This window comes from Pristiophorus japonicus, chromosome 19, assembly GCF_044704955.1.
Source record: "Pristiophorus japonicus isolate sPriJap1 chromosome 19, sPriJap1.hap1, whole genome shotgun sequence".
NCBI classification, from domain to species: Eukaryota; Metazoa; Chordata; class Chondrichthyes; family Pristiophoridae; genus Pristiophorus; species Pristiophorus japonicus.
In genome coordinates, this window is record NC_091995.1 from 42,080,993 (window position 1) to 42,099,137 (window position 18,145).

Sequence of the window (18,145 nt, forward strand, 5' to 3'; positions counted from 1 at the left end):
CGCCCATTTAAAACTGAGATGAGGAGAAATTTCTTCTCTCAGAAGGTTGTGAATCTGTGGAATTCCCTGCCTCAGACAGCTATGGAAGCTGGGACATTAAATAAATTTAAGACAGAAATAGACAGTTTCTTAAACGATAAGGACATAAGGGGTTATGGGGAGCGGACGGGGAAGTGGAGCTGAGTCCATGATCAGATCAGCCATGATTTTACTGAATGGCAGAGCAGGCTCAAGGGGCCGTATGGCCTACTCCTGCTCCTATTTCTTATGTTCTTATATAGCATCTTTAACACAGCAAAACATTTCAAAGTGCTTCACAAGAGCGTTATTAATCAAGATTTGACATCGAGCCACATAAGGAGATATCAGGACAGGTGATCAAAAGCTTGATCAAAGAGGAAGGTTTTAAGGAGTGTCTTAAAGGAGGAAAAGGTGGAGAGGTTTAGGGAGAGAATTCCGGTGCTTAGGGCCTCGGCAGCTGAAGGCACAGCCACCAGTGGTGGAGTGATTAAAATCGGGGATGCAGAAGAGGCTAGAATTGGAGGAGGGCACAGATCTCGGAGGGTTGTAAGGCTGGAGGAGATACAGAGATAGGGAGGGGTGGGGCCAATATTGAGGTATTGCCATACTGGGAGCCAATGTATGTCAGCGAGCACAGGGTTGATTTTGCATGTGAGAACAACCTTGCTTGCTGGAGAAGGGGCCACTCTTCCATAGAATTACATTGAGTCTACAGCACATGGTCCATGCCAGTGTTTATGCTCCACACGAGCCTCCTCCCACCCCACTTCATCCCACCCTATCCCCTAAATACATCAATGCTATTTGCCTCAACTAATCCCTGTGGTTCCCGGAGTTTATCGCCCCTCGCTGGCCACCATTTCCCCCATTACAACAGTGACTACACTTCAAAAGTACTTCATTTTGAGACATCTGGTGGTCGTGAAAGGCGCTATATCAACGCAAGTCTTTCTTTTCTCTCTCCTTCCCTCTGCCTACCTGTCTTTATCTCTTTCTCTCTGTCTCTATCTCTCTCCTTCACCAGCAATGGCTTCTCTTCCCGCCCCCGTATCGTTACCTCTGGTGTCCCCCAAGGATCTGTCCTTGGCCCCGTCCTATTTCTCATCTACATGTTGCCCCTTGGCGACATCATCTGAAAACACAGCGTCAGTTTCCACATGTAATCTGATGACACCCAGCTCTACCTCACCACCACTTCTCTCAACCGCACCATAATCTCTAAATTGTCAGACTGCTTGTCAAACATAGCAGAAATTTTCTCCAACTGAATATTGGGAAGACCAAAGCCATTGTTTTCAGTCCCCATCACAAACTCCGTTCCCCAGCCACTGACTCCATCCCTCTCCCCAACTTCTGTCTGAGGCTGAACCAGACTATTTGCAACCTTGGTGTCATATTTGACCCTGAAATGAGCTTTCGACCATATATCCACTGCATAACTAAAACCGCCTATTTCCACCTCCGTAACATCGCCCGTCTTTGCTCCCACCTCAGCTCATCCGCTGCTGAAACCCTCATCCATGCCTTTGTTACCTCTAGACTTGACTATTCCAACGCACTCCTGACTGGCCTCCCACATTCTACCCTACGTAAACTAGAGCTGATCCAATACTTTGCAGACCGTCTCCTTACTCGCACTAAGTCCCGGTCACTCGCTGACCTACATTGGCTTCCGGTTAAGCAACGCCTCGATTTCAAAATTCTCATCCTTGTTTTAAAATCCTTCCATGGCCTCACTCCTCCAACCCCACTACCCCCCGAGATGTCTGCGCTCCTCTAATTCTGCCCTCTTGAGCATCCCTGATTATAATCGCTCAACTATTGATGGCCGTGCCTTCTGCTGCCTGGGCCCCAAGCTCTGGAACTCCCTGCCTAAACCTCTCCGCCTCTCTACCTCTCTTTCCTCCTTCAAGATTCTCCTTAAAACTATTTGACCAAGCTTTTGGTCACCTGCCCGAATTTCTCCTTATGTGGCTCGTTTTTTTTGTTTCGTAATACTCCTGTGAGGCACCTTGGGACGTTTTGCCACGTTAAAGGTGCTGTATAAATACAAGTTGTTGCCATTGTGAGTGTGTTTGTGAGTGAGTGAGTGAGTGAGAGAGTGAGTGAGAGAGTGAGTGAGTGAGTGAGTGAGTGAGAGAGAGTGAGTGAGAGAGTGAGTGAGAGAGAGTGAGTGAGTGAGTGTGAGTGTGTGTGTTTTAGTGCATATGTATGAGTATGTGAGTGTGTGTATGAGTGAATGCGAGTTTGTGTGTGTGTGTGTTTGATTGTATCTGAGTGTATCTAAGTGTGTGTGTGTGTGTGTGAGTATGTGAATATGTGAGCGAGTGTGTGTGAACGAGTGTGAGTGTGTGCTTGTGTGTGCGAATGTGTGTGTGTGTGTGAATGTATATGTGTGTGTGTGTGTTTGATTGTGTGTGAGTGCATGACTGCGTGAGAGTGTGTGAGTGTATGTGTGTGAGTGTGTGAGTATTTGAGTGCCTGTATATGAGTGTGAGTGCAAGTTTGTGTAGGTGTGCGTTTGATTGTATCTGAGTGTGTGTGAGTGCGTGAGTTTGAATGCGTGAGTGTATGTGAGTGTATAAGTGTGTGAGTGTATGAGTGTGTGTGTGTATGAATATGTGAGTGTGTGTGAGTATGTTTGTGTGTGAGTGTGTTTGTGAGTGTCAGTGTGTGTGAGTCCTTGCGGTGATTACTGTGAGTGTCAGTCCCTGTGGTGATTAGTGTGTGTATGTGTGCGAGTGAGTGAGTGTGAGTGTGTGTATGTGTGTATGTGGGTGTGAATGTGTGTATGTGGCTGACTGTGTGTGAGAGGGTGTGTGTGTGAGGGTGCGTGAGTGTGTGTGTGTTTGTGAGAATGAATGTGGGTGTGTGTGTGAGGGTGCATGAGTGTGTGTGTGAGGGTGTGGGAGTGTGTGTGTGAGTGTTTGTGAGAATGTGTGTGGGTGTGTGTGTGAGGGTGTGTGAGTGTGTGTGTGAGTGTTTGTGAGAATGTGTGTGGGTGTGTGTGTGAGGGTGCATGAGTGTGTGTGTGAGGGTGTGTGAGTGTGTGTGTGGGTGTGTGTGTGAGGGTGTGTGAGTGTGTGTGTGAGTGTTTGTGAGAATGTGTGTGGGTGTGTGTATGAGGGTGTGTGTGTGAGTGTGTGTGAGAATGTGTGTGGGTGTGTGTGTGAGGGTGCATGAGTGTGTGTGTGAGGGTGTGTGAGTGTGTGTGTGGGTGTGTGTGTGAGTGTGTGTGTGAGTGTTTGTGAGAATGTGTGTGGGTGTGTGTATGAGGGTGTGTGTGTGAGTGTGTGTCAAAATGTGTGTGGGTGTGTGTGTGAGGGTGCATGAGTGTGTGTGAGGGTGTGTGAGTGTGTGTGAGGGTGTGTGAGTGTGTGTGTGAGGGTGCGTGAGTGTGTGTGAGTGTTTGTGAGAATGTGTGTGGGTGTGTGTGTGTGTGTGTTTGTGAGAATGTGTGAGGGTGCTGTGTGTGAGGGTGTGTGAGTGTGTGTGTGAGGGTGCGTGAGTGTGTGTGAGTGTTTGTGAGAATGTGTGTGTGTGTGTGTGTTTGTGAGAATGTGTGAGGGTGCTGTGTGTGAGGGTGTATGAGTGTGTGTGTGTATTTGTGAGAATGTGTGAGGGTGCTGTGTGTGAGGGTGTGTGAGTGTGTGTGTGAGTGTTTGTGAGAATGTGTGAGGGTGCTGTGTGTGAGGGTGTGTGAGTGTGTGTGTGTGTGTTTGTGAGAATGTGTGAGGGTGCTGTGTGTGAGGGTGTGTGAGTGTGTGGGTGAGTGTTTGTGAGAATGAATGTGGGTGTGTGTGTGAGGGTGTGTGAGTGTGTGTGTGAGTGTTTGTGAGAATGAATGTGGGTGTGTGTGTGAGGGTGCGTGAGTGTGTGTGAGTGTTTGTGAGAATGTGTGTGTGTGTGTGTGTTTGTGAGAATGTGTGAGGGTGCTGTGTGTGAGGGTGTATGAGTGTGTGTGTGTATTTGTGAGAATGTGTGAGGGTGCTGTGTGTGAGGGTGTGTGAGTGTGTGTGTGAGTGTTTGTGAGAATGTGTGAGGGTGCTGTGTGTGAGGGTGTGTGAGTGTGTGTGTGTGTGTTTGTGAGAATGTGTGAGGGTGCTGTGTGTGAGGGTGTGTGAGTGTGTGGGTGAGTGTTTGTGAGAATGAATGTGGGTGTGTGTGTGAGGGTGTGTGAGTGTGTGTGTGAGTGTTTGTGAGAATGAATGTGGGTGTGTGTGTGAGGGTGCGTGAGTGTGTGTGAGTGTTTGTGAGAATGTGTGTGGGTGTGTGTTTGTGAGAATGTTTGAGGGTGCTGTGTGTGAGGGTGTGTGAGTGTGTGTGTGAGTGTTTGTGAGAATGAATGTGGGTGTGTGTGTGAGGGTGCTGTGGGTGTGTGTGTGAGTGTTTGTGAGAATGTGTGAGGGTGCTGTGTGTGAGGGTGTGTGAGTGTGTGTGAGAATGAATGTGGGTGTGTGTGTGAGGGTGTGTGAGAATGAATGTGGGTGTGTGTGTGAGGGTGTGTGAGAATGAATGTGGGTGTGTGTGTGAGGGTGTGTGAGAATGAATGTGGGTGTGTGTGTGAGGGTGCTGTGGGTGTGAGTGAGGGTGTGGGAGTGTGTGTGTGTTTGTGAGAATGAATGTGGGTGTGTGTGTGAGGGTGTGTGAGTGTGTGTGTGAGTGTTTGTGAGAATGAATGTGGGTGTGTGTGTGAGGGTGTGTGAGAATGAATGTGGGTGTGTGTGTGAGGGTGTGTGAGTGTGTGTGTGAGTGTTTGTGAGAATGAATGTGGGTGTGTGTGTGAGGGTGTGTGAGAATGAATGTGGGTGTGTGTGTGAGGGTGTGTGGGTGTGTGTGTGAGGGTGTGTGAGAATGAATGTGGGTGTGTGTGTGAGGGTGTGTGGGTGTGTGTGTGAGGGTGTGTGAGAATGAATGTGGGTGTGTGTGTGAGGGTGCTGTGGGTGTGAGTGAGGGTGTGGGAGTGTGTGTGTGTTTGTGAGAATGAATGTGGGTGTGTGTGTGAGGGTGTGTGAGTGTGTGTGTGAGTGTTTGTGAGAATGAATGTGGGTGTGTGTGTGAGGGTGTGAGAATGAATGTGGGTGTGTGTGTGAGGGTGTGTGAGTGTGTGTGTGAGTGTTTGTGAGAATGAATGTGGGTGTGTGTGAGGGTGTGTGAGAATGAATGTGGGTGTGTGTGTGAGGGTGTGTGAGAATGAATGTGGGTGTGTGTGTGAGGGTGTGTGAGGGTGTGTGAGAATGAATGTGGGTGTGTGTGTGAGGGTGTGTGAGAATGAATGTGGGTGTGTGTGTGAGGGTGTGTGAGAATGAATGTGGGTGTGTGTGTGAGGGTGTGTGAGAATGAATGTGGGTGTGTGTGTGAGGGTGTGTGAGAATGAATGTGGGTGTGTGTGTGAGGGTGTGTGGGTGTGTGTGTGAGGGTGTGTGAGAATGAATGTGGGTGTGTGTGTGAGGGTGTGTGAGTGTGTGTGTGAGGGTGTGTGAGAATGAATGTGGGTGTGTGTGTGAGGGTGTGTGGGTGTGTGTGTGAGGGTGTGTGAGTGTGTGTGTGAGGGTGTGTGAGAATGAATGTGGGTGTGTGTGTGAGGGTGTGTGGGTGTGTGTGTGAGGGTGTGTGAGTGTGTGTGTGAGGGTGTGTGAGAATGAATGTGGGTGTGTGTGTGAGGGTGTGTGGGTGTGTGTGTGAGGGTGTGTGAGAATGAATGTGGGTGTGTGTGAGGGTGTGTGGGTGTGTGTGTGAGGGTGTGTGAGAATGAATGTGGGTGTGTGTGTGTGGGTGTGTGTGTGAGGGTGTGTGAGAATGAATGTGGGTGTGTGTGGGTGTGTGTGTGAGGGTGTGTGAGAATGAATGTGGATGTGTGTGTGAGGGTGTGTGGGTGTGTGTGTGAGGGTGTGTGGGTGTGTGTGAGGGTGTGTGTGTGAGGATATGTGAGGGTGTGTGAGAATGAATGTGGGTGTGTGTGTGAGGGTGTGTGAGAATGAATGTGGGTGTGTGTGTGAGGGTGTGTGAGAATGAATGTGGGTGTGTGTGTGAGGGTGTGTGTGAGGGTGTGTGAGTGTGTGTGTGAGGGTGTGTGAGAATGAATGTGGGTGTGTGTGTGAGGGTGTGTGAGAATGAATGTGGGTGTGTGTGTGAGGGTGTGTGAGAATGAATGTGGGTGTGTGTGTGAGGGTGTGTGAGTGTGTGTGTGAGGGTGTGTGAGAATGAATGTGGGTGTGTGTGTGAGGGTGTGTGAGTGTGTGTGTGAGGGTGTGTGAGAATGAATGTGGGTGTGTGTGTGAGGGTGTGTGAGAATGAATGTGGGTGTGTGTGTGAGGGTGTGTGGCTGTGTGTGTGAGGGTGTGTGAGTGTGTGTGTGAGGGTGTGTGAGAATGAATGTGGGTGTGTGTGTGAGGGTGTGTGAGTGTGTGTGAGGGTGTGTGAGAATGAATGTGGGTGTGTGTGTGAGGGTGTGTGAGTGTGTGTGTGAGGGTGTGTGAGAATGAATGTGGGTGTGTGTGTGAGGGTGCTGTGGGTGTGAGTGAGTTGACCTGTGCTGTGATGAAGCTGGATCTGTCGGGATGTTCCCAGCACCTCCCCCAGCGCACTGAGTTCCCAACTCACTGGGGGTGAGACTGGAGACCGCTTGTTACAGGACAAGCCCACTATTCGGTCTATTGAAGCAAATAGGGCTGAATATGGGGCGGGGCGTATAACGGGCGGCTGATGGGAAAGCACCAGCTTTGCATCTCCACCCGGTCTCCAATCAAACCTCCGTCAGCTAGTAATGATTTATCATCCAGAGAATGATAAATCTAAAGTTTTGTTCTTTTCTTTCAGGAACTCAAGCGGCTGAGAGAGAGGTACGTGTGTCGGTGTGCGATCTATTCGTTGTATTCCATCGAATCATAGCCCGAGACTGTACAGAGGGAAGCCATTCAGCCCATCCAGCCTCTGCTGGCTCCCTGAAAGAACAAACCATTTCCCTGCTTTGTTAATAGCTATTACAGATTTTTTTTTAATTTATTCGTTCCTGGGATGTGGGCGTCGCTGGCAAGACCAGCATTTATTGCCCATCCCTAATTGCCCCTTGAGAAGGTGGTGGTGAGCTGCCTTCTTGAACCGCTGCAGTCCGTGTGGTGAAGGTGCTCCCACAGTGCTGACTTTATTGTAGCGGTTTGGTACAGCGGAGTGTCTCGGCGAGCCATTTCAGGTGGCAGTTAAGCACCAACCACCGTGCTGTGGGTCTGGAGTCACGTATCGGCCAGACCGGGTAAGGACAGCAGATTTCCTTCCCTAAAGGACAGTCGTGAACCAGTTGAGTTTTTAACAACAATCTCATGATCACCATTACTGACGCTAGCTTTTATTTTCCCCCCTCCCCCCCAATTCCAGATTAATTGATTGAATTGAATTTCAATTCCCCAGCCGCCGTGCTGGGATTTGAATCCAGGTCTCGGGATCACTTGGTCCAGCCGGCTGGATTACTGGTCCAGTGACATAAGCGCTGTGCTCCCCTCACACTCTGCAGTAAGTGGGCCCAAGTCCTCACCACCCCCTGCATGGGAAACAATAGGTCCCCGAGCCTCTGTGCTGTTGCTGCTGATCTTGTGCCCTCCCGTTGCCGACTCACCTCCTGTGCTGTCCATGTGTACAGGCCCCTCGAGGAGATTCAGCGCCCCACCGTGGTCGCCGCCCAGCTGTGCCTGGGGCTGTTCAAAGGGCCCCTCCAGTACCGAGTGTGGAAAGAAATGAGGAGCTGCATCAGCCCAGGTAAACAACTCGTCGGCAGGAGAGTAACCAAAACAGGGACTGCAGCCATCGCAAACCGCCACCCCCCCCCCGGGTAAAGTCAGCTCAGTCAGCGGGTGTGCCGAGGGAGGGAATGGGGGGGGCCGCCTATTCAAGTACTCACTCACCTTCGCGGTCCACTCACCCGTTGCTCCGTGTCACTGGCAGGAGCGGTGGTGCAGGTATCGGGTCACTGTGGGCAGGCTGCCCACTCTGACACTTTACCTCTCGACTCGACTATTCCAACGCACTCCTGGCCGGACCCCCACCTTCCACCCTCCATAAACTTCAGCTCAACCAAAACTCGGCAGCCTGTGTCCTAACACGCACCAAGTCCCGCTCACCCATCACCCCCTGTGCTCGCTGACTTACATTGGCTCTTGGTTAAGCAACGCCTCGATTTTTCACATTCTCAATCCTGTTTTTAACTGCCTCCATGGCCCCTCGCCCCTCCCTATCTCTGTAATCTCCTCCAGCACCACAACCCCCCCCGAGGTGTCTGCGCTCCTCTAATTCTGCCCTCTTGTGCATCCCTGATTATAATCGCTCAACCATTGGTGGCCGTGCCTTCTGTTGCCTGGGCCCCAAGCTCTGGAACTCCCTCCCTAAACCTCTCCACCTCTCTCTCCTCCTATAAAACGCTCCTTAAAACCTTACCTCTAATTTTGGTCACCAATCCTAATATCTTCTTATGTGGCTCTGTGTCAAAGTCTGTCTGCTAATTGCTCCTGTGAAGCGCCCTGGGACATTTTTACTGTGTTAAGGGTGCTATATAAACGCAAGGTGATGTTGATATTAACGGAGGGAGACTCACGGGCCATACACCTGCAAAGCTAATCACTGTCTGCTCAACCCAGACAGTAACCCCAGGCCCAGACTGTGAGACAGACCCAGACAGTGACCCCAGGCCCAGACAGTAACCCCAGGCCCAGACAGTAACCCCAGGCCCAGACTGTGAGGACAGACCTAGACAGTGACCCCAGGCCCAGACAGTAACCCCAGGTCCAGATGGTGAGGCCAGACCCAGACAGTGACCTCAGGCCCAGAGAGTAACCCCAGGCCCAGACGGTGAGGCCAGATCCAGATAGTGACCCCAGACCCAGACAGTGACCCCAGGCCCAGACAGTAACCCCAGGCCCAGACGGTGAGGCCAGACCCAGACAGTGACCCCAGGCCCAGACAGTAACCCCAGGCCCAGACAGTAACCCCAGTCCCAGACAGTGACCCCAGGGCCAGACAGTGACCCCAGGGCCAGACGGTAACCCCAGGTCCAGACGGTGACCCTAGACAGTGAGGCCAGACTTGCTTATGATACCTTCCACAGTTGAATAGGTTCCCAGCACCTCAGTGTCTGGCCTCTCCCATTGAGAATAGCTGCTCAGGTGATGTACTGAAGCGTTACTGCCACCAGTAGAACTGTCCCTCCGCCAGAATCAAGGACACCACTAGAGACGGGGAGAAGATCCATTAATGTATAGTTGGCCTGGGGCCTGTTATCAAACATTAATCTTCACCCTATAATTCACAGATAACAGGGTTCCTACAGGTAAATCTCAGCCTGTTCCTGTATAAACCTGGCAAAGAGTTCACGTGCTGATTTGAAAAAGCTATTCAGGGATTGTAGAAAAGACGTCTCAAAGCACATTACAACCAATGAAGTACTATTGGAGTGTAGTCACTGTTGTAATGTGGGAAGCACGGCAGCCAATTTGCGCACAGCAAGCTCCCAGAAACAGCAATGTGATAATGACCCAGATCACCTGTTATTTTAGTGATGTTGTTTGAGGAATACATACTGGCCCCGGGACACCGGGATAACTCCCCCAGCTCTTCTTCAAATTAGTGCCGTGAGATATTTTACATCCACCTGAGAGGGCAGATGGGGCCTCGGTTTAACATCTCATCTGAAAGACGGCACCTCCAACAGTGCAGTGCTCCCTCAGCATTGCACTGGGAGTGTCAGCCTAGATTTATGTGCTCAAGTCCCTGAAGTGGGACTTGAACCCACAACCTTCTGACTCAGAGGCGAGAGAGAGTGCTACTCACTGAGCCACATCTAACACATTGTGTACAGTTACATTGTGGAACAATTGAAACAGGTCTCCTCAAAGAAGTCCCTAGGCTTGAACCCCTAGACAGTGCTGGGTTCACTGATCTCAGTTGGGGTGAGGGTGCTTTCATTGAGCTCACGGTTAGGGAGGAGAAACCAGCCAGCATTCCCACCACTGCTGGTCTATCCAGTGACAGCAGCTGGGGCCTGTCACACTCACCTGGGGCCTGTCACACTCACCAGGGGCCTGTCGGACTCACCAGGGGCCTGTCGGGGTCACCAGGGGCCTGTCGCAATCACCAGGGACCTGTTGGGGTCACCAGGGGCCTGTCGCAATCACCAGGGGCCTGTCGGACTCACCAGGGGCCTGTCGGACTCTCCCAGGGCCTGTCGGACTCACCAGGGGCCTGTTGGACTCACCAGGGGCCTGTCGGACTCTCCCAGGGCCTGTCTGACTCACCATGGGCCTGTAGGACTCACCAGGGGCCTGTCGGACTCTCTCAGGGCTTGTCGGACACACCCGGGACCTGTTGGACTCACCATGGGGCTGTCAGGGTCATCATGGGCCAGTCGGGGTCACCCGGGGCCTGTTGGACTCACCAGGTGCCTGTCGGACTCTCCTGGGGCCTGTTCGGGTCACCAGAGGCCTGTCGGGGTCACTAGGAGCCTGTCGAATTCACCAGGGGCCTGTCGGACTCACCAGGTGCCTGTCGGACTCTCCTGTGGCCTGTTCAGGTCACCAGGGGCCTGTCGGGGTCACTAGAGGCCTGTCAAATTCACCAGGGGCCTATCGGACTCTCCCTGGGTCTGTCGGACATACCAGGGACCTGTTGGACTCACCAGATGCCTTTGGGGTCACCAGGGGCCTGTCATGGTCACCAGGGGCCTGTCGGGGTCACCAGGGGCCTGTCGGGCTCTCCCGGGGCCGGTTGGGGTCACCAGGGGCCTGTCGGACTCACCAGGGGGCTGTCTGACTCACTATGGGCCTGTCGGGGTCACCCGGAGGCCTGTCGGGGTCACCAGGGGCCTGTCGGACTCGTCAGGGGTCAGTCGGACTTGCCAGGGGCCTGTCGGACACACCAGAGACCTGTCGGACACACCATGGGCCTGTCGGACACACCAGAGACCTGTCGGATACACCAGGGGCCTGTCGGACACACTAAAGACCTGTCGGACACACCATGGGCCTGTCGGACACACCAGAGGCCTGTCGGACACACCAGGGGCCTGTCAGACACAACGGAGACCTGTTGGACTCACCAGAGGCCTGTCGGACACACCAGGGGCCTGTCAGACACAACGGAGACCTGTCGGACTCACCAGAGGCCTGTCGGACACACCATGGGCCTGTCGGACACACCATGGGCCTGTCAGAGTTACCAGGGGCCTGTCAGACTCACCATGGGCCTGTCGGACTCTACTGGGGCCTGTCGGACTCTCGTGGGGCCTGTCGGACTCACCAGAGGCCTGTCGGACACACCATGGGCCTGTCAGACTCACCATGTGCCTGTCGGACTCTCCATGGGCCTGTCGGACTCACCAGAGGCCTGTCGGACACACCATGGGCCTGTCAGAGTTACCAGGGGCCTGTCGGACTCACCAGAGGCCTGTCAGAATTACCATGGGCCTGTCAGACTCACCATGTGCCTGTCGGACTCTCCATGGGCCTGTCGGACTCACCAGAGGCCTGTCGGACACACCATGGGCCTGTCAGAGTTACCAGGGGCCTGTCGGACTCACCAGAGGCCTGTCAGAATTACCAGGGGCCTGTCAGACTCACCATGTGCCTGTCGGACTCTCCATGGGCCTGTCGGACTCTCCTGGAGTCTGTCCTGTCGATGGGGCTAAAATCCCTCCTTCAACCAAGAGAATAAACAGGAGAATCCTGGATTTTTCTGTATTATTAACCTAACATCAAAATTGCTGGCTGTTTTTCTGGGCGGTTACTGGGAATTAAATTTCGCTAACAAGTTATTAATTGCAGACAGAAGCGCATCAAAAATGAGTCAGACAGGATCGTGCTTATGTTACTGGACTAGTTATCCAGAGGCCTGGACTAAATCCAGAGAACATGAGTTCAAATCCCACCATCGCAGTTTGAGAATTTGAATTCACTTTGAAATAAACTGGGAATTAAAAAGGCGGCACCAGCAAAAGTGACCTTGAAGTTTGTCGTCAAAACACTTCAGGGAAGGAGATCTGTCGTCCTTGCTTGGTCTGGGCCTATATGTGACTCCAGTCCCACACCGTTGTGGTTGAATCTTAAATGACTTCTGAAGTGGCCCAGCAAGTCACTCCGTAAGCCAATGGGCAATAAAAGCTGGCCTTGCCAGCGACTCCCACTTCCCGAGAATGGTGGGGCAATCCAGAACAAGGGGTATAACCTTAAAATTAGAGCTAGGCTGTTCAGGGGGAAAGTCAGGAAACACTTTTTCACACAAAGGGAGGTGAAAATCTGGAGCTCTCTCGCCCCCCAAAAGCTGTTGAGGCTGGGGGGTCAATTAAAAATGTTACAACTGAGATTGATCAATTTTTGTTGGGTAAGGGTATCAGGGGTTACGGAACCAAGGCGGGTAAACATAAGAACATTGGAATTAGGATCAGGAGTAGGCCATAGGGCCCCTCGAGCCTGCTCCACCATTCAATAAGATCACGGTTGATCATCGACCTCAACTCCACTTTCCCAGCCGATTCCCTTGATTCCGTTTGAGTCAAAAACTCTTATCGATCCCAGCCTATACACAACGACTGAGTCTCCACAGCCCTCTGGGGTAGAGAATTCCAAAGGTTCACCACCCACCGAGTGAAGAAATTTCTCCTCACCTCAGTCCTTATCCTGAGACTTGTGCCCCCTGGTTCTCGACTCTCCAGACAGGCGAAACAACCTCTCAGCATCTACCCTGTCAATCCCTCCCAGAATCTTACCTGTTTCAATGAGATCATCTCTCATTAAGGACATAAGAAATAGGAGCAGGAGTAGGCCATTCGGCCCCTCGAGCCTGCTCCGCCATTTAATGCGATCATGGCTGATCCGATCATGGGCACAGGTCCACTTCCCTGCCCGCAGAGTATAGGCCCAAACTACTCAATCTCCTCTCATAAGACAGCCCTCTCATCCCAGGAATCAACCTTCTCTGAACAGCCTCCAATGCAAGTGTATCCTTCCTTAAATACGGAGACCAAAACTGTACGCAGTACTCCAGGTGTGGCCTCACCAATACCCTGTACAGTTGTAGCAGGACTTCTCTGCTTTTATACTCCATCCCCCTTGCAATAAAGGCCGACATTCCATTACTTTCTGCTCTGGGGAAGAAATTTCCCAGAGTCCCGTTTGGGGGCTGTAACCCAGTCGGGGAGGGACTTCCTGCGCCCGACATGGAGGTCCCGCCCCGGCCGCGAAATTGGGGTTACTGCCCCTCACAGGAAGTGGAGCGCAATGCCGTGCCCTCCACTTCCTGTTGGGGCGGTATCCGGGGCGCTACGTGGCTTCTCCACACAGCGCTGACGCGTTTCAACGCCCCAACACCCTTCCGTTATAGGGGAGGGACGCTGCGCTCTCCGCAGGGCTTCTGACAGCCTCAACTGGGCCACGGGGTCGCCGTGGTGCCGTAGCCGCAGCCCGGCACCGGTAGACGGACACCACGCACCGTCAGGAACGGGAACGGGCCGACCGGTGAGTAGGCCACGACAACAAAATGGCGGCGCGCGGCGCGGCGCATCCTCCCCTTTTAAATTCGGCCCCGCGAGCAGAGGTCGGCCCGGTTCGCGACACACGGGTCTGGCCGCCGACACCGCTCGCCGGACAATTTCCGCCACGGGCGCAAAGGGGTCGCCGCGCACGCCGATGACATCATTGCCTGTTGCCCGGGACGCTACCGTGCCCGCACCTCCGCTAACTCCTGCGTAATTTTGCGGCAGTTGGTAGCATTCCCCCATCCTGGACGAAAACAGGTCCATGCCCCGGAGACGCTAACGGAAACGCACAACCGGAGACTTTTGTCCCCTCTGTGTTTCCCTGTACGAGAAGACCCAAATCTCTCTGAAAACCAGCAATGAAGAGTTTCTCGCCATTTAAAAAGTGACCTCTTTTTCTATTCTTCCCACCAAAGTACACAATCTCACATTTCCCCACATTACACTCCATCGGCCACATTATTGCCCATTCAGTAGCCTAGACGAGGGGATTAAATGTAGTATCTCCAAATTTGCGGATGACACTAAGTTGGGTGGCAGTGTGAGCTGCAAGGAGGATTCTATGAGGCTGCAGAGCGACTTGGATAGGTTAGGTGAGTGGGTAAATGCATGGCAGATGAAGTATAATGTGGATAAATGTGAGGTTATCCACTTTGGTGGTAAAAACAGAGAGACAGACTATTATCTGAATGGTGACAGATTAGGAAAAGGGGAGGTGCAAAGAGACCTGGGTGTCATGGTACATCAGTCATTGAAGGTTGGCATGCAGGTACAGCAGGCGGTTAAGAAAGCAAATGGCATGTTGGCCTTCATAGCGAGGGGATTTGAGTACAAGGGCAGGGAGGTGTTGCTACAATTGTACAGGGCCTTGGTGAGGCCACACCTGGAGTATTGTGTACAGTTTTGGTCTCCTAACCTGAGGAAGGACATTCTTGCTATTGAGGGAGTGCAGCGAAGGTTCACCAGACTGATTCCCGGGATGGCGGGACTGACCTATCAAGAAAGACTGGATCAACTGGGCTTGTATTCACTGGAGTTCAGAAGAATGAGAGGGGACCTCATAGAAACGTTTAAAATTCTGACGGGGTTAGACAGGTTAGATGCAGGAAGAATGTTCCCAATGTTGGGGAAGTCCAGAACCAGGGGACACAGTCTAAGGATAAGGGGGAAGCCATTTAGGACCGAGATGAGGAGGAATTTCTTCACCCAGAGAGTGGTGAACCTGTGGAATTCTCTACCACAGAAAGTTGTTGAAGCCAATTCACTAAATATATTCAAAAAGGAGTTAGATGAAGTCCTTACTACTAGGGGAATCAAGGGGTATGGTGAGAAAGCAGGAATGGGGTACTGAAGTTGCATGTTCAGCCATGAACTCATTGAATGGCGGTGCAGGCTAGAAGGGCCGAATGGCCTACTCCTGCACCTATTTTCTATGTTTCTATGTTTCTATGTTTCTATCTATATCCCTTTGCAGACTCATTCTGTCCTCCTCACAACTTACTGTCCCACCTAGCTTTATGTCATCAGCAAACTTGGATACCTTTACATAAGAACATAAGAAATAGGAGCAGGAGTAGGCCATTAGGCCCCTCGAGCCTGCTCCGCCATTCAATAAGACCATGGCTGATCTGATCATGAACTCAGTTCCACTTCCCTGCCCGCTCGCTATAACCCCTTATCCCCTTATCTTTCAAAAATCTGTCTATCTCCACCTTAAATATATTCAATGACCCAGCCTCCACAGCTCTCTGGGGCAGAGAATTCCATAGATTTACAACCCTCTGAGAGAAGAAATTCATCCTCATCTCAGTTTTAAATGGCCGGCCCCTTATTCTGAGACTATGTCCCCTAGTTTTAGTTTCCCCTATCAGTGGAAATATCCTCTCTGCATCCACCTTGTCGAGCCCTCTCATTATCTTATAAGTTTCGATAAGATCACCTCACATTCTTCTGAATTCCAATGAGTATAGGCCCAACCTACTTAACCTATCTTCATAAGTCAACCCCCTCATCTCCAGAATCAACCTAGTGAACTTTCTCTGAACTGCTTCCAATTCAAGTATATCCTTCCTTAAATACGGAGACCAAAACTGTACGCAGTACTCCTGATGTGGCCTCACCAATACCCTGTACAGTTGTAGCAGGACTTCCTGCCTCTCTTCCATGGTTACATTCGAGCTGGGGTGTCCCTGGAGATGGAGCACGCGGTGTCCACCTGTACGCTCGCGGCCTTCTGCAAGAGGTGGGCACCGAAGGGACTGGAGTGCATCATCACCCCCGGCAACCAAATTTTAAATTTAATTAAGTTTACTGCCAAAAGTTAATTTGTTTATTGTCTCGGTTTTAGTCCCCCCCCCCCACTTTAATAAGGGGGCACTTGTATTAATGTTGCAACAAAATAGTTGTAGCAGGACTTCCCTACTTTTATATTCCATCCCCCTTGCAATAAAGGCCAACATTCCATTTGTCGCCCTGATCACTTGCTGTACCTGCATACTAACTTTTTGTGTTTCATGCACAAGGACCCCCAGGTCACTCTGTACTGCAGCACTTTGCAATTCTTCTCCATTTAAATTATAATTTGTTTTTCTATTATTTCTGCCAAAGTGGATAACCTCACATTTTCAAACATTATACTACATCTGCCAAATGTTTGCCCACTCACTGAGCCTGTCTATATCCCGCTGCAGATTGTTTGTGTCCTCCTCACAACTTGCTTCCCCACCCATCTTTGTATCGTCAGCAAACTTGGCAACATTACACTCGGTCCCTTCATCCAATGGGTAGAAGGAGCTAAGGTGCAGCTCAGCCATGATCGGAACTGCATGGCGGAACAGGCTCGAGGTTGCTCACGTTCTGACTGGCGTGAATCCAGATTTCCGTTCGACTAACCCATCTTTCTCTCTCCCTGTGCCACAGTGCCAGCGTCGCTGACCCTCGACCCCGACACCGCCAACCCCTGGCTGGCCCTGCTGGAGGACCCGGCGGGCGCCGGGCTCCACGAGACATGGCGGGAGGTCCCCGACGACCCGCGGAGGTTCGACCCCTCCCCCTGCGTGCTGAGCGTGCAGGGCTTCTGGGCGGGGCGGCGCTACTGGGAGGTGGGGGTGGGAGGCAAGACAGAGTGGGTGGTGGGGGTGGCCCGGGAGTCGGCCCAGCGGAAGGGGGACATCACCCTGTCGCCGCAGGACGGCTACTGGGCCGTGTGGCTGCGTAATGGCAACAGCTACCGGGCCCTGACCTGGCCCCCCACCCGGCTGGACCCGCCCTCCCACCCCGGCAAGGTGGGCGTCTACTTGGACTACGAAGCCGGCCAGGTGTCCTTCTACGATGCCGAGCGCATGGCCCACCTCTACACCTTCGCCCCCGCTGCCTTCGCCGAGAAACTCTACCCCTTCTTCAGCCCGGGCCTGAGGGACGGCCGCAAGAACTCCGCCCCGATAACGGTCTACCAGCTCAAGCTGTAGTTCGGGGGACAATGGGGGCAGTGGTGGGGGGAGAGGGCGGGGGGGTGTACGCGCTTGGTCTCTGTGGGGCCGTGGGGAGGAAGAAAGGACTCGCCTCACCTACCCACCCCTGTCGCGGCCTCAGGACCTGCCGAAGGGCTACCGAAGTGTGGTCGCTGTCGCACCCTAAGGAAACGCGCCGTGCTATCTCGGCACACAGCAAGATCCCAGCCAGCAGCCAGCCAGACGAACAAGAACCACGCCACTTTCACTCTGGATTTGCTGACGCGCAGTCAGCCTCGTCCAACAGGGAGAGGCTTCCAAGTGAACTGGTCGGCGAACTGCAATTGAAAAAAAAACCATCCAAAGCCAACCGACAGGCATGGCCAAAATGTAACGGTGCAGCGTAACCCTTCTGAGTACTGAATGTCTTTTGGAATATGCACGTTTTGTTAATGGCCGAAAATGATAACGGCCGGATGATGTGTTTTTTTTTTAACTGATGTTGGTTGACTGATAAATATTGACCCAGGACACCGGGGAAAACTCCACTGTTCTTCTTCGAAATAGTGCCCTGCTATATTTTATATCCACCTGAGAGAGCAGATGGGGCCTCAGTTTAATGTCTCATTCGAAAGACGGCACCTCCGACAGTGCGACACTCCCTCAGTACTGCCCCTCCGAGAGTGCGGCGCTCCCTCAGTACTGCCCCACCGACAGTGCAGTGCTCCCTCAGTACTGCCCCTCCCTCAGTACTGCCCCTTCGACAGTGCAGTGCTCCCTCAGTACTGCCCCACCGACAGTGCGGCGCTCCCTCAGTACTGCCCCTCCGAGAGTACTGCGCTCCCTCAGTACTGCCCCTCCGAGAGTGCTGCGCTCCCTCAGTACTGCCCCACCGACAGTGCGGCGCTCCCTCAGTACTGCCCCTCCGAGAGTGCTGCGCTCCCTCAGTACTGCCCCTCCGAGAGTGCTGCGCTCCCTCAGTACTGCCCCACCGACAGTGCTGCGCTCCCTCAGTACTGCCCCTCTGACAGTGCAGTGCTCCCTCAGTACTGCTCCTCCGACAGTGCGGCGCTCCCTCAGTACTGCCCCTCCGACAGTGCTGCGCTCCCTCAGTACTGCCCCTCCGAGAGTGCGGCGCTCCCTCAGTACTGCCCCACCGACA

The 18,145-nt window shown here is 52.6% G+C and overlaps 1 protein-coding gene across 1 annotated transcript in view; it reads left to right on the forward strand.

Moving 5' to 3' along the window:
* Positions 1-17,001, forward strand: part of LOC139230439 (zinc-binding protein A33-like) — a 30,340-nt gene extending 13,339 nt beyond the window's left edge. The window contains exons 4-6 of the mRNA XM_070862273.1: positions 6,841-6,863; positions 7,658-7,773; positions 16,454-17,001. Of these exons, the coding sequence (XP_070718374.1) occupies positions 6,841-6,863; positions 7,658-7,773; positions 16,454-17,001 (687 nt within the window). The remainder of the gene's footprint in view (positions 1-6,840; positions 6,864-7,657; positions 7,774-16,453) is intronic.
* Positions 17,002-18,145: the final 1,144 nt, after the last annotated feature.